Below are 12,646 nucleotides of genomic sequence, written 5' to 3'. Positions count from 1 at the left end.
TAAACTTTGTTGAAGTCAAGATAAGTGTTAAATTGCCAACACTGTTCTTTGTCCTGTGTGTATTAGTATTAGGCCTACATATCCCGAGCCAATACCCTGGTGTTTCCAACGCCGTTTTGCAAAACAAGCCAAAACACAAACTGTGGTTTTCAACTTTTGTTGTTCGAATAGGATCTTCATAGGGCTGGCCCGAATGCCATTTTTCAGGCTTCGAATACTCGTTGGTTTTTACGAGCGAATATTAGAATACTCGTTCCAGAAAAAAACACCATCAAAAACAACATTAATAATCCTTATATACTCCCTGGAACAGATTTTGACAGTATCTGCATATTTTGTTGAAGATTTAATAGCTTTTGAACATTAATTAGTACTAGGCCTAAGTAGTTTGAAGTTCCTTCGTTTTTCCCCGTGAAAGCGAACAGCTGTTGCTCCGTTCCAAATCAGCTGTTCTCTGCCATCTCAGCCCTTACGGGAGCTTTTCAATTCATCCTGGAACGTGCATCTTTTCAGGGAATTTGTACAATAAATCCATAACAAATACCGAATATTGATTGTCTTATGTGTCCATATTATATCCATTATATTGACCGGGTATTCCCAAGACGCTCACGCTCTGCAGCAAGCCAGTCACAGTTGATTGGCGCGGCGCTGTACAGCGAACGTAAACAAACAACTAAGCTAAGGTTTTAAGTATTACTTTTCCTCCAGAGATCCCGCTAATGTTGTGTTATAAAGTAAAGGGAAACCTGACAATACACTGTACAGCATATTGTAATGCAGCGTTGAATGGATGAATAGCTTACATAAGGGTACCCAGCACTTTTCAGACCACACTCAAGCTTATGGTTAGTGTCCCCACCACTTCTAAAAACAAACTGACGCCCTTAAACCGAACACCGAGGTATAAAAGACAGTTGTGGCCTAAAGTTGACCTGGAACATCTGAATATGTACATATTTAACCGTGAGAAAGAAGCCCTACAGGCAGACTCCATACATCTGAAATGCCTGAGGGGAACGTGTTAAACTGAAACCATCGAAAACGAGAAGGGGGGGACATGTCTTTACAGCACACCGCTGTCAGTGGCCACCATCACTCATGTGTTCTCTACACCGATCACCGCCTCACTTAATGTGTTCCTTCCACCGATCACACTCTCATGCCGGTGTTCTCCACACTGATCACACTCTCACTCATGCGTTCTCTCCATGGATTGAAAATACACACTCTCTAAGAAACTATAGAGGGTCAGTCCCAAGCTGTTCGCAGGCGTTCATTCAAGAACGACAAAAGGTTTCCAAAGGTTGTTAGAACATTGTCTTTAACATCTGTTATGTAAGATTAGATTATACGGAAGAAGATTAGGGCCATATATGATTTTTTTTCCACATATGGGCCCGATCCTGAGCCTAAACTCTGACTTTAATGTCAGAACTCAAAAGAATAATCACATGTGGCCCTAATCCTCTTCAGTAAGATTCTGACACCTGTCAGTTTGAAAGCAAGTTTATTTAGAATTATTTTTTCTTTCCAGTGGATCGTCAGCCAGAAACCGTGGAGAAGGATTTCTGGGCCGGATTGCTGGTCCCCTGCACCAACCATTACATTACATTACATGGAGATGCAGGTCAAAACCAAGCGTGTCCTATCAAGTGGCTCACTTTCATCAGACTACCCAACTCTTCAGTCATTTGAGTAGTAGTCTGTTTGAGTAGTGGTTCATAGACACTTTCATTGAATTTGATTTGAATTCAATTGAAAGATGCAAGATCAAAATTTGACTGACAGGTCATGACATAAGAAAGGTTTGATGAGTGTTGGCAGGAAATAGGTGTTACATAATCTATAATTCTTGATTTAGAAATGGCAATTGTGAAATGACAGATTATCAAAGAGGCTATGAATAGTCCTACACTTGCAGTGACATGCAGGCCAACATTTAAATTAAAATGAGCCGTCACTGAGCTCTACTGCCTGCAACATGTACTGCAACTCACTTTATTAAATTAAAGCCTACTTCTAATATCAAAAGCAATTATAACAAGGATTGAAACTTAACTTTTGTACTGTATTTGAATACATCTGCTCATTACCATGTGTTACCTTTGCTAACACCCATATCTTGGGAAATGTTTGATAAAACATACATGTACTTATGCTGAATCAAAGTAATAGCGTTTGATCACGTGTATTGAAATACTGGTGTACTTCAATGCTGGGAAAAATTAAGCCTCTAAACGGTCTAATTCATGTAATAGGACGGAGACTTAACATTGAGGAAGGGCTGAAAGTGCAGAGAAGCGCATTTCCTCCACGAGAGAATCTTGGTTCCTCTGCTCCGGGAGCGAAGTCTCTGACCATCACCAAAGAAGGTCTGAAGGTCAGATCGTTAGAGGCTCCACGCTAAGGAGTCCTCCCACCAGGACATTGTGTCCATCGCATCGCCTTCTCTCACCCAAAGACCAATGTACAAGTGAACCACTTGGGAGAGAGAGAACCGTGTGTTTATTTATTAGATGCCTGACAAGAACACCTATTAATATATTTTTCTTGCTTGGCTAAACAAAAACCGGGACAAAAAAACCCGCAAAACTTAGAAAACACAGCAAAAAAAAGTGCTAAATCAAACGGTATTGTTAGGGCTTCAATGGTTTGACGTTCTCGTGTGTTTATTGATCCCCGGGGGAAAAGGGTTGGTTGATGTGACTGTGTACGGACCGGCTAATGATAGCAGGGCACGCTTCCCTTTTTCCAAAACATCATCAGGCTGATGTTGATAACAAGAGCATACTTCAGATGGTACACAAGGTGGGGTCCATCCGGTGTGTGATGGAGCAGAAACATAATTAAGCAGTTGGTTGCATGTGAACCTCCAGTTCATGTTTCCATGGGACGTAGTAGGAATTAACACCAGGGCGTTTGGCCTTATAAAGTATGCACTCATTGGTGTATAATAAAGTTTTTGTATTTGTCTTACATACATTCAGATCATTTGTAACCGATTCACATCCCCCTGGGATTGCTGAAGCAATATTTGACCAGTTTGACCGTTGCTGTCGAGTTGTGTGTATCAATGTTTAAGCTGCGGTCTGTCCAACATAAACCTTTTTCACAAGAGGCAAATACCAGTGGAGCATATATACAGAGCTTCAGAATCTTAATTATCTGTAATGGGCTACAACTGTGTTGTCCTCGGTGATGAAGGCCTGTTAGAGGTGTAGTCCTTCATCACAGAGGTGTCTCATTTCCACACTCTCCTTTTTTAGCACCACAGTGGTGTGTTCATCTCATCCAGACTGAAGCTCATGCTCTCCGGACCCAGCGGCTTTCAGTTCAACATAATCTATCCTGCAATCGAGTTCCCTCCACACTCTGGGTTCACGTTTCACCCCTTCCAACCACCTTTGTTCGGCCTTCCTGATGGTCCCCAATGCGTACTGACGTTTTGGTCTGGACAATACAGTGTAGTATTGATTCTTGCGGTTTGATTGGATTAATTATGTATTTGGTTTAACAAACCCTTACCATACTGGAAAGTGAAATACGGACCAGTTCTACAAAAAGATAAATGACCTTAAATAAAGAATTTAATGGTTGGTTTAACGGTTAGAGTTGAATTTACTTTAGTCTTTATAGTGGACTAGGAAAATTAAAGTGTTGTTTTCTGTCTTATGCAGTATCCATGTAAACATATTTAAGAGCTACTTACTAAATATGTGTCGTATCTTTATCATTAGCAGTCGTTGATGACGGACAGAATGGACTTGCCACACTAGAAATGTTTCAATCTCTCACTAGCATACAATGCAGGGCACCAACCTAAAGAATGTTACGCAACCAGCTGTATGTTAGTTCATTCGGCTAATTGGGTCAGAGTTGAATCTGCGGTTCTTTAATTTGATCCACTCTAGTTTGTTCTTTAAATAGCATACCTCCCATCAGATTTTACAGTTTAAACTCAAAGCCTGTCTAATGAATAACCCTTCAATTGACCTCAGAGGTTGCGAAAGAAGGGGTAGCATGCGTCTATCAGCCCATATTTAAAAAATAAATAAAAATACAGATAGGAAAATTGGTAAAGAAAAAAGGAAGTGAGCTTTTATGATGACACCACTAATAAGGCAGTAAAAAGGTCTGTTCAACTGCAACTTTTAATTGCCTGAACACCTGCAGCCAAGCCCAATCTTTAGCAAGTGTCCTGGGTAAATCAGGGGAATTAATGAATGAATCCCAGAAAGGAAACTCCAGTGACTGTCTAACCCTTCCACTGGGGTGCTTGTGAAGAACGGACAATGGTCAATGTTCACATCCGCTGCCAGAACAAGCCCCCCCAAGGTCGGACAGGGGGTTTCAATACCAAAGAAAGACATCACAGCATGGGTTCACTGATGCTTTAATACTGTACACAAAACATGATAAACTATTCATAATAGAAGCCCAGACATATTAAGATGCGTGATATAAGGAATGTTATAATGTCATTGCTCCCACCAAGTGGACATCAGGAATGGGTTAATTTTCTTAAGGGTCCCTCATTGATGACATACAAAGCTATATTTAAAAACAAAAACGCCAAGTCAGGATATATGGCTGTTAAGTTTCGACGGTGGTACATATTGATTTTTTGTTACTTTATTTATACATACTACTTTACAGTGTATTGTGACTTAAAAAAAAATCTGGTTTCATTTTTCTTTTTCACATAATTGCATGCTTGAGGGTCCATTCCTTGGCTAATTTGTTGTATCTGTAAAGGGGGAAAAAAAGATGATATATTAGGGCTGTCAGTGTGTAGCAAATCCATTATAGAATAATTGTAATGTTTTCACTTAAAATAACCCCAGGACTCGCTCTTGTAACGCCTCGTGAACACAACCAGAACAACAGACCCTTCTTGAGTGAAAAGCACTTTATGGAGGTACAAAAAGTGCTACATTAAGCCTTGTATGCTAAGCTAGCCACAAGCTAGCTAGCATACAAACGTGTAGCCACAAGCTAGCTAGCATACAACGTGTATGCGTGTTCAAATGACCATGGCTGGGCATTGTCAGATTGGAGGTTCAAATGGGGTGCAGAATACTCACTTCTCTTTGTCGTTCTTGTAAATATGGGCTATGTCCGGGACTAAGGGGTCATCTGGGTTGGGGTCACACAGCAACGAACATATGGACAGCAACACTGGAAGAAAAATACGTAAAAAATGAAGGGTTGATGGAGAACGTGCCAATAGTTCAGTCTGCGTAGGTACGGACGCACGGACGGCGGCGTTACCCTTGGATACGGTAAGGGCCGGGGACCACTGGGAGCGGAGGATGTCCAGACAGATGCTCCCGTTGCTGTTGATATTTGGGTGATAGATTTTGGTCGTGAACGTAATCTGTAAATAAACACAAAAATGAAACGCAGTGTTAAGTCACTTTTTGGCAGAGCCAGTTTTTCCCACATGTTCTCTGGTGATACACGATACCCGATGCCGGGCGTATAGAGACGATGACGTATGCGTCCGACAGCTGGAGGCCCTTTCCATAGGGACGGACAAATCGCGGGGTTTTAATCAACCGGACAATGATTTGAGTCACGACCAAATCCCGCGCGTCAAGAAGGGATTAGGTGGTACTGTAATCCCCCCCGGTCGGATCCCACCAGAGTTGTTTGGGTACAACTGCGTCCAAAAACAGCCAGAGAACGGGATGATAACCCCTCACATCTCCTCAATGATAGGCTGAGACAGACAATGCTGGTGCCATTTATATAGTATATGCATAAAAATCCAAACCTTTCCATATGGATAAATTAAAGACATTTCAATGATTACAAAAATTGGTTTACTGGATTCTCCAGCACTGGCCATGAATCAAAATGGCACCCGTAGGGCCCATCCTTCAAAAGGTGCCCATTTGTAGAGGTACATTAGGCATGTGGAAAGCGGTTTTTGTGTGTTATTTTAACAAAAACTTCACACGTGACTTTCCTTTGCAAAAAATACCTGACCTGCAACATCATCATCCGGACGGTGTATTCAGGTGTCAAGAATCCTGAGAAACTTGATGGTTTAGGCTGCTTTTTTTTTTTGCACTCCTGCCTTCTTCCGACTGTGATTGGTTGACACACAGGCGACACAGCAGGCTTTCAAGAGCGAATCCCTGTGACCCTGATAAGAGTCAGACGCTAGGATGAAGTACGACGCTAGGCACATAGGGAATGAATGCCATCCCAGAGGCTAGGTTGAGCTCCCACACTAGGCCATAGGGAATGAACTGCAACGCAGAGGCTAGGTTTAGCTCCGACACTAGGCCCATAGGGAATCAATGGCATCACAGAGGGTAGGTTGAGCTCCAACGCCAGTTTGAGCTCTGACGCTAGGCCAATTGGGAATGAATGGCACCTCTGACAGTGGGCTCTGCTGGAGGTTAACTTATCATTGTCATGGAGCTTTAGACATGGAGTGCTCACCTTGGGGGGCTTGAAGGGGTAGTCGGTGGGGAAATGTATGGTGAGGAAGAAGACTCCCCCTTGGTATGGACTGTCATTCTAACATGGACAAGATAACAAGAACAACGGATTTGTTGAAATGCACAATAATGGAATTTTATTTTTCAAAATGGCACACATCTTAAAATGGAAGCGGTCAAAAAGAGTCTAAGTAACGTCCTTGCGATCAAGGATAATGATCGAAGAATAATCATGCTTGGTAGTAACGCATACACATTGTGTATAAGGTTATGACAGCCAGATGTGATGATGGCTTTCAGAATGAAACTAGCCAAATCCTCCCAACCAAAAACACGACTACTGATGTTTAATAGTATCAAGCATACCAATTCAAAAGTAAGAAATAAAAAGGTTATGACCTAAGCATAGTATAATTTGAAAACAAAGCAAAAAATAACATATTTGCCATATTTTTAAATGGTTCCCTCAATGGTTTCCAAAAATGTCAATTTTTTAAAGAATGCAGTTGGTAAACAAAGTTCAGGTGAACCTGAATTGTAACTTTTTACAACCGGTTGGTTTTAATACACAAGTAATACGAGCTATTGTTCAAATTACATCTTTATGTTTGTGGCAAGACGCAATTCATCACCATGATGATGGGTAAATAAAACACATACTTACTGGGCCCATTATGGTTGCCTGCCAATGAAACACTAGGAGAGAGACAGAGACAGAGACAGAGACAGAGACACAGAGAGAGAGAGAGAGAGAGAGAGAGAATGTAAATCACAAAATCCCCATTATTCATTTTTAGAACTTTTAATGGGTTTATAGGTCATTCTTTGCCTTTTTTGAGGCACCTGACTACCATAGCATGCTTCACCCGTAGATATATCTTTGTAATTTGCCTTGCGGTAATTACTAAATTATGAAAGCAGTTGAAGAGATCCCAGTCAAACAACCTTTTTTTTTTTTTTAGCAAAATCATCAATTATCATAAAAATGGTATGATGATTCTCAACATATTCAAAGACATCCCAGAAGCAATTTCTTATGAGAAAAATATGAATTATATGCTTTTACTAAAGAGAGGAGATACAGAAAGATAAAACATGATGACAACATGTAAGCTAAACTATTTTCTTCATTAAAAGACTTCCAATGTTTCAGATGCCTCCCTCACTGTATGTGTGTGTGTATGTGTGTATGTGTGTATGTATGTATGTATGTATGTATGTACGTACGTTATGTTTATCTGAGACAAGACCTAGTTCAGTAATACAATACAAAGTCTGGAGATGTGCTTACAGTCGTCCGCAGCTAGTCCAGCAGAACACTGTGCCGGAGGATCTTTCTTTAATTCGTCCAGCTCCTTAATATCACACACAACAGAATAAATGAATTAGGGTTATAAAGAAATAAAATGTTAGAAAATATTGAACAGATATGAACTTTTATTAAAAAGCAGGCAACTATTTGACATTGGGTGTTTTGAAAGGCGCCTCTAAATTAAATGTATTATTATTATTATTATTATCTTCTTATCTACGTATGAGGCTGTCGATTTAAAATATTATTTTGCAGACCCAGTGACTCATCTTGTCCTTAATTTCAACTCAGATGATTTGCCACAAACTGATAAGACACCCGATGACGGTGGTCTGAAATCATGTAAAACGAGTGAGCATCTTCAATGTACTGAACGCACCGCAGATAGGATCTGGATGGGACGTAATAAGGAGGAAGTCAGGTCAGATAAGAAGCGAAACCAAACAAGAGGCACATTAACAACGCGAACCCAATCCAACCTCCAAGGGTACATATACCGTCCCATGGAGCTGAAGAACACACAAATACATCACAACATACAGCCTGATGATGTGTGTGAGTTACATAAAAGGCAGACAGAGATAGAAGAAACTGCGACTTGCGTGTGTCAGTGATTACATCACTGATGATCAAGGCTAGGTCCAAACTTTAAATCGTCAGTCGTCATTCCGACCCCACGACACTTTGAGACACGTATCGTTGAAACATGATAACGACCAACACAGGAAACACGATCAAGTAGCCTACAACAAATGTGGTTTCGACTGACGGGGCTGCAACGAAAGGCGTTTAACAACCAAATATGCTAAAGAAATAGCTAATGCAACGGGGACAGTATTTGGAGATGCCTCTGTGGTAGATGTGTAGCAAAACTTACCCTCTTTATTCTTTTCATTGCCATGATGACCGATTTCGACTACCGTGTCGTCGCAGTCTGCCTATCTGTAACTAACTGCACTGGAGAGGGGAATATTTCTGGAAGGCTACCGTAGCAGGGTGTCTATGTGTTCAGCAGAACCCTCCTCGTTTCTACCTTAGCGGTGTATGTTTATCTTTTTAAGAAGACCTTCCTGGTTTCCGCATTCTCCTGTTTACGGTTGAACCCTTGAAACGGGGTGGGGGCAGTGGAAATATAGTTAGAAATAAGGCTGAGAGAGGGTATTGACTTGTAGCGTTATCCCGGTCTACCTCAGCGCATTTTCCGGTCTCTTACTTCCTGCGCGCTGTGTACGCAGGTTAACAGTCCCCTGATCGAGGATAATAAGAACATCTGAAAAAGTAGAGTAACAATTATGACAAAAGCCACAACAACAAGGATAATTATCATGGAGTTTTGACCAAATAGTTGACGAAGCAATATTCGAAATGTTTGACGGAAACGGATATCCATCTCTCAGAAGTCCCGCCCTCTCTCGCCATTCGCCGCCAAGCTCACGTAACTGCAGTCGTCGTCGTCATCGTCGCCCCCCTCTCCATAACGCTCATTTGGAGCATTTCGTTCCAGGCGTTCTGTGTTGACACGAGAACGCCAGGGAACGAGGTTATTGTAGGCCTAAACTTAAAGGACCCCTTAGATAACTTAAAAACGATTTACTAAAGGGACTATAGATATATGTCAATGGACGTTTACAGGAAGTATATGCATGTCAAATATGTAATAGGCCTACAGTGATTTTTTTAATCCATCAGGCAACCAATTGACTTTTCCAAGACGGGTCAAATAATCTTTATAATGTTATACTTAGAGTTCTCTCTAGTCAATTATCATCCATCTTTCAGATGGTACACTCGCTTTTATATGTTGAACGTTGAACAGCATAATGCATGTGTACCAAATGCATAATGCATGTTATATACATACATAATAACAATCCTCATACATATTTTTCAGTCAATATGGATGGGTCATTCATATATGTTAAAATAAATGCTATTTTTTTTAATGTTCTATGTTCCTGGCAATTTCAATCTTAATAAAATAATTCTTCAAATAATGTATGCTTGCACAGTCTATGGAAAATAAAGAGAGGAATGACACAATGATGATTACAACAGAATTGCCTCCTGCTGTAAACAACACTATGTTTACTGTTCATTTAGGCAAATTATTATAATAGCTGATCTTTCCAACAGATAATTGCTAAAAATGTGTTTCCATTCCTTTTGGGAAGGGCTGGGAACCAATACAACGAAGAGCCTGATCTGTTATTTCATTTTTTTATGTAGTTTAATTAAACTGCTGAATCATTAATGTATCCTTATTCGTAACTCTTCTCATAAACTGATGGGGGAAGAGTGACGTCGATTACGTCGTGTTTTGAACCACGAAGGCCTAGATGAGGTTGTGGGACTTGAACATGCTTGTATGGTGGAGTCCACTGCATTGGATACGATAAAGATTGAATGGATACTTTTATGTGCATAAAAGTGCAGAGTACATGGACGTGACGTCACGTGATGTATCGAATTAATATTTGCCATAAATTATCGACTTTTACGACAGTGTCGAAACAGCGTGTCGCAAGTGTAGGAGGCTCAGCTCGTTACGTCTACAGCCATTGACCTCCGTTCTGCCAACATGGTATTTTGTGATGGTTTTGAACATGACAACGCACACTTTACATCGTATTTTTAACGCACGGCGCTCGAGGATTAACGGTGCACGACAGACTGATGTCATGAGAGTCGGGAGGAACAGTTGGGAGACTCGGGGACACTCGGGGGGGTTCGGGACTCTCGGTGCCTGATGTGATAATGCTCGAGATAGCCATCGAAACTGGAATAAATAAAGTTGCTTGCGTTTCGGACAGTGATTGGAAGGTAATCTCCCCTGTTTCCACTAATGACTGCCAGGATATCCGTGTCATCAAGCGAGAGCTGGGCAGATCTCCACTGAGTATGAAGGGAGAGGGGTGTTTACGGCTCTTAAAAGCGAGGAAGTGGGATGTGGCTACCGTGTATTTATGCTGCTGTTCAAGATATGAGAATCATTGAATCAGCATTGCTTTGGATGTCCTCCCTCGCCGCTCTCACCGGGGTCGAATCGGTGGGCTCCCCGTCGCTCAACACACACACCGTGGGTCTGTGCTTCGGACCCGGAGGGAACCCATGAAGGCTCCTCGACTGCTGGACGAGAACTTAGACAACTACCTTGTGGTTGATTCTCTTACCTAAAAGCAATATGTGAATCCACAAAGTTCCACAGTTGCAATTATTTTTTATTTTTTTTATTTTTTGTTGTGTGAAGGCTATATTTTGCATGAACGCCATAAAGCCACCTTTAGGCCAGCATGGATTCGTCTTTATCCCTGGGCAGACTGGAACTAAACTCTAGCCCGACACTTGGGGTAAATCTCAGCCCGCGTCCCTCTTCAGGACCCCCGGTGGAGGAGACGGGTCTCCCTCAGGGCCCGTCGCACCTCAGCGGCTGCGTGCCGCTGTCCCATCAGGTGGCGGGTCACAAGTATGGCGTGGACAAAGTAGGTGAGTGAACACACTGACCCACCAGCTCAGATGATCTCTCCAAACCAGAACAGCATCCTCCATGGCACCTGCCATGTCCCTACGCCCTCCTCGCCTGTCGTTTTCACATTGGATCCAGGGCATTCTAATAACTACACAAACTTGTATGATTTGACGTGTTCTTTCTTTTAATGCCGTTCATCGACTCCTCCCGGAGCCACTACCAGCCACACCCTGGTCGGTATACACCTGGTCAATCAGTAACTTTTGCTGAGAAGATACATTAACGTTCCACACCTCCACTGTCACACCGAGTTGTCTTTCTGAACAACCGATATCGCACGCACGTTTATGTTCCTATTCCAACACTTGCCCAGTTGGTAGGTTGGTTTAAATTATCCAGTTGTTATAGTCAGTAAGCACCTGCCTGTTGCTTTCCGTTTCAATTTCTTGCTGCTCCCTAATGCTGAGGATGAAGTTCTTAGTTCCTGATCAGTAGACCTCAACTGGGAGAGTTCAGAACCCAGTATGGTTGATCAGATGTATCAATAGACGAGCCCAGGACAAGGGAATTCTTATAAATGACTGTCTCTGTACATTATTTACATAGCTCAAGATGCAGTCATGATGTCAGTTGAATTTGTTAAGGAGTAAGATTCAATATAACATTAGAATAGGTGATGTTTAGGCATTGCCTATACGAAATTGTGAAGTTTTAAAGTTCAAAGTTAAGGATGTGGGAGACGCACAATTATTCACTGACGGATAAGCAAGCGAGCCGCCGAAACGTCGGACGGACGTGCCTCCCTATATGGTCATGGCCTGATGTCACCATCCCAGACCTGATTTGCCTTGAACGCAGATTCTTTTGGAACCGGTTGAAATCTGATTTTCAAAAATACTGATTTGCCAACATTTCACTGGTCCAAAATGAACACCTACCACCAGCCAATAGGGGGTCGAATTTGATAATTTGTTAGGTGAATTAATTCAGGGTTGCATCTTAAAACAAATGCTTGGCTGCTCAACTGTCTCACTCAGCAGCTCAAAAGACTAACAGTATAATAAATGCTTTGTAAATGCATTAGTGTGGTAAGCAACCGTTACCCGGTTGAATTGAACCTGTTTTAATGTCAAAGTCATCTGAACGGTTGCCCTGGTGTGAATACCAGATAAGCTGGCTGCGTACCAGGTTACTGTTTGTGTTGGAGGGTTGGGATCAGTTGAACCAGTGGGTTCAGTCTAACCAGTTGTGGCCAGATGGCTCTCCTCATGAAATACGGCCACGATACCACTGCCCCCGCGAAATTGACCAGTCCGGGCCCACCCTATGTTTGCTCCCCGATCATTGATCCCGATTTATGGGGCCACCTGTAACCCTACTCCACAAGGTGAACCGCATGCAAGTTGCCAAAGA

The 12,646-nt window shown here is 42.0% G+C and overlaps 2 protein-coding genes across 3 annotated transcripts in view; one reads left to right on the top strand and one right to left on the bottom strand.

The window, feature by feature from the left end:
• Positions 1 to 4,379: 4,379 nt before the first annotated feature.
• On the bottom strand, positions 4,380 to 11,409 carry LOC132446298 (ubiquitin-conjugating enzyme E2 D4-like). 2 transcript variants are annotated; one of them, XM_060036517.1, is made up of 7 exons: positions 11,273 to 11,409; positions 7,747 to 7,810; positions 7,120 to 7,151; positions 6,457 to 6,534; positions 5,275 to 5,380; positions 5,088 to 5,181; positions 4,380 to 4,750 (listed from the first exon to the last, which is right to left on the bottom strand). In XM_060036517.1, exons 3-7 carry the CDS (start codon positions 7,126 to 7,128, stop codon positions 4,702 to 4,704), a joined length of 336 nt encoding a protein of 111 aa, XP_059892500.1. In that variant the 5' UTR covers positions 7,129 to 7,151; positions 7,747 to 7,810; positions 11,273 to 11,409; the 3' UTR covers positions 4,380 to 4,701. The 2 variants fall into 2 exon arrangements, with proteins under 2 accessions (XP_059892500.1, XP_059892499.1); XM_060036516.1 differs by lacking the exon at positions 11,273 to 11,409 and adding an exon at positions 8,645 to 8,887.
• The window catches only part of ipmkb (inositol polyphosphate multikinase b), a 13,338-nt gene continuing 10,773 nt past the window's right edge, over positions 10,082 to 12,646 (top strand). The window contains exon 1 of the mRNA XM_060036513.1: positions 10,082 to 11,250. Within this exon, the coding sequence (XP_059892496.1) occupies positions 11,058 to 11,250 (193 nt within the window). The 5' untranslated portion in view covers positions 10,082 to 11,057. The remainder of the gene's footprint in view (positions 11,251 to 12,646) is intronic.

This window comes from Gadus macrocephalus, chromosome 18, assembly GCF_031168955.1.
Source record: "Gadus macrocephalus chromosome 18, ASM3116895v1".
Lineage (NCBI taxonomy): Eukaryota > Metazoa > Chordata > Actinopteri > Gadiformes > Gadidae > Gadus > Gadus macrocephalus.
The sequence above is the reverse complement of the archived record's forward strand: the minus strand, read 5'-3'. Positions and strand labels throughout refer to the sequence as shown.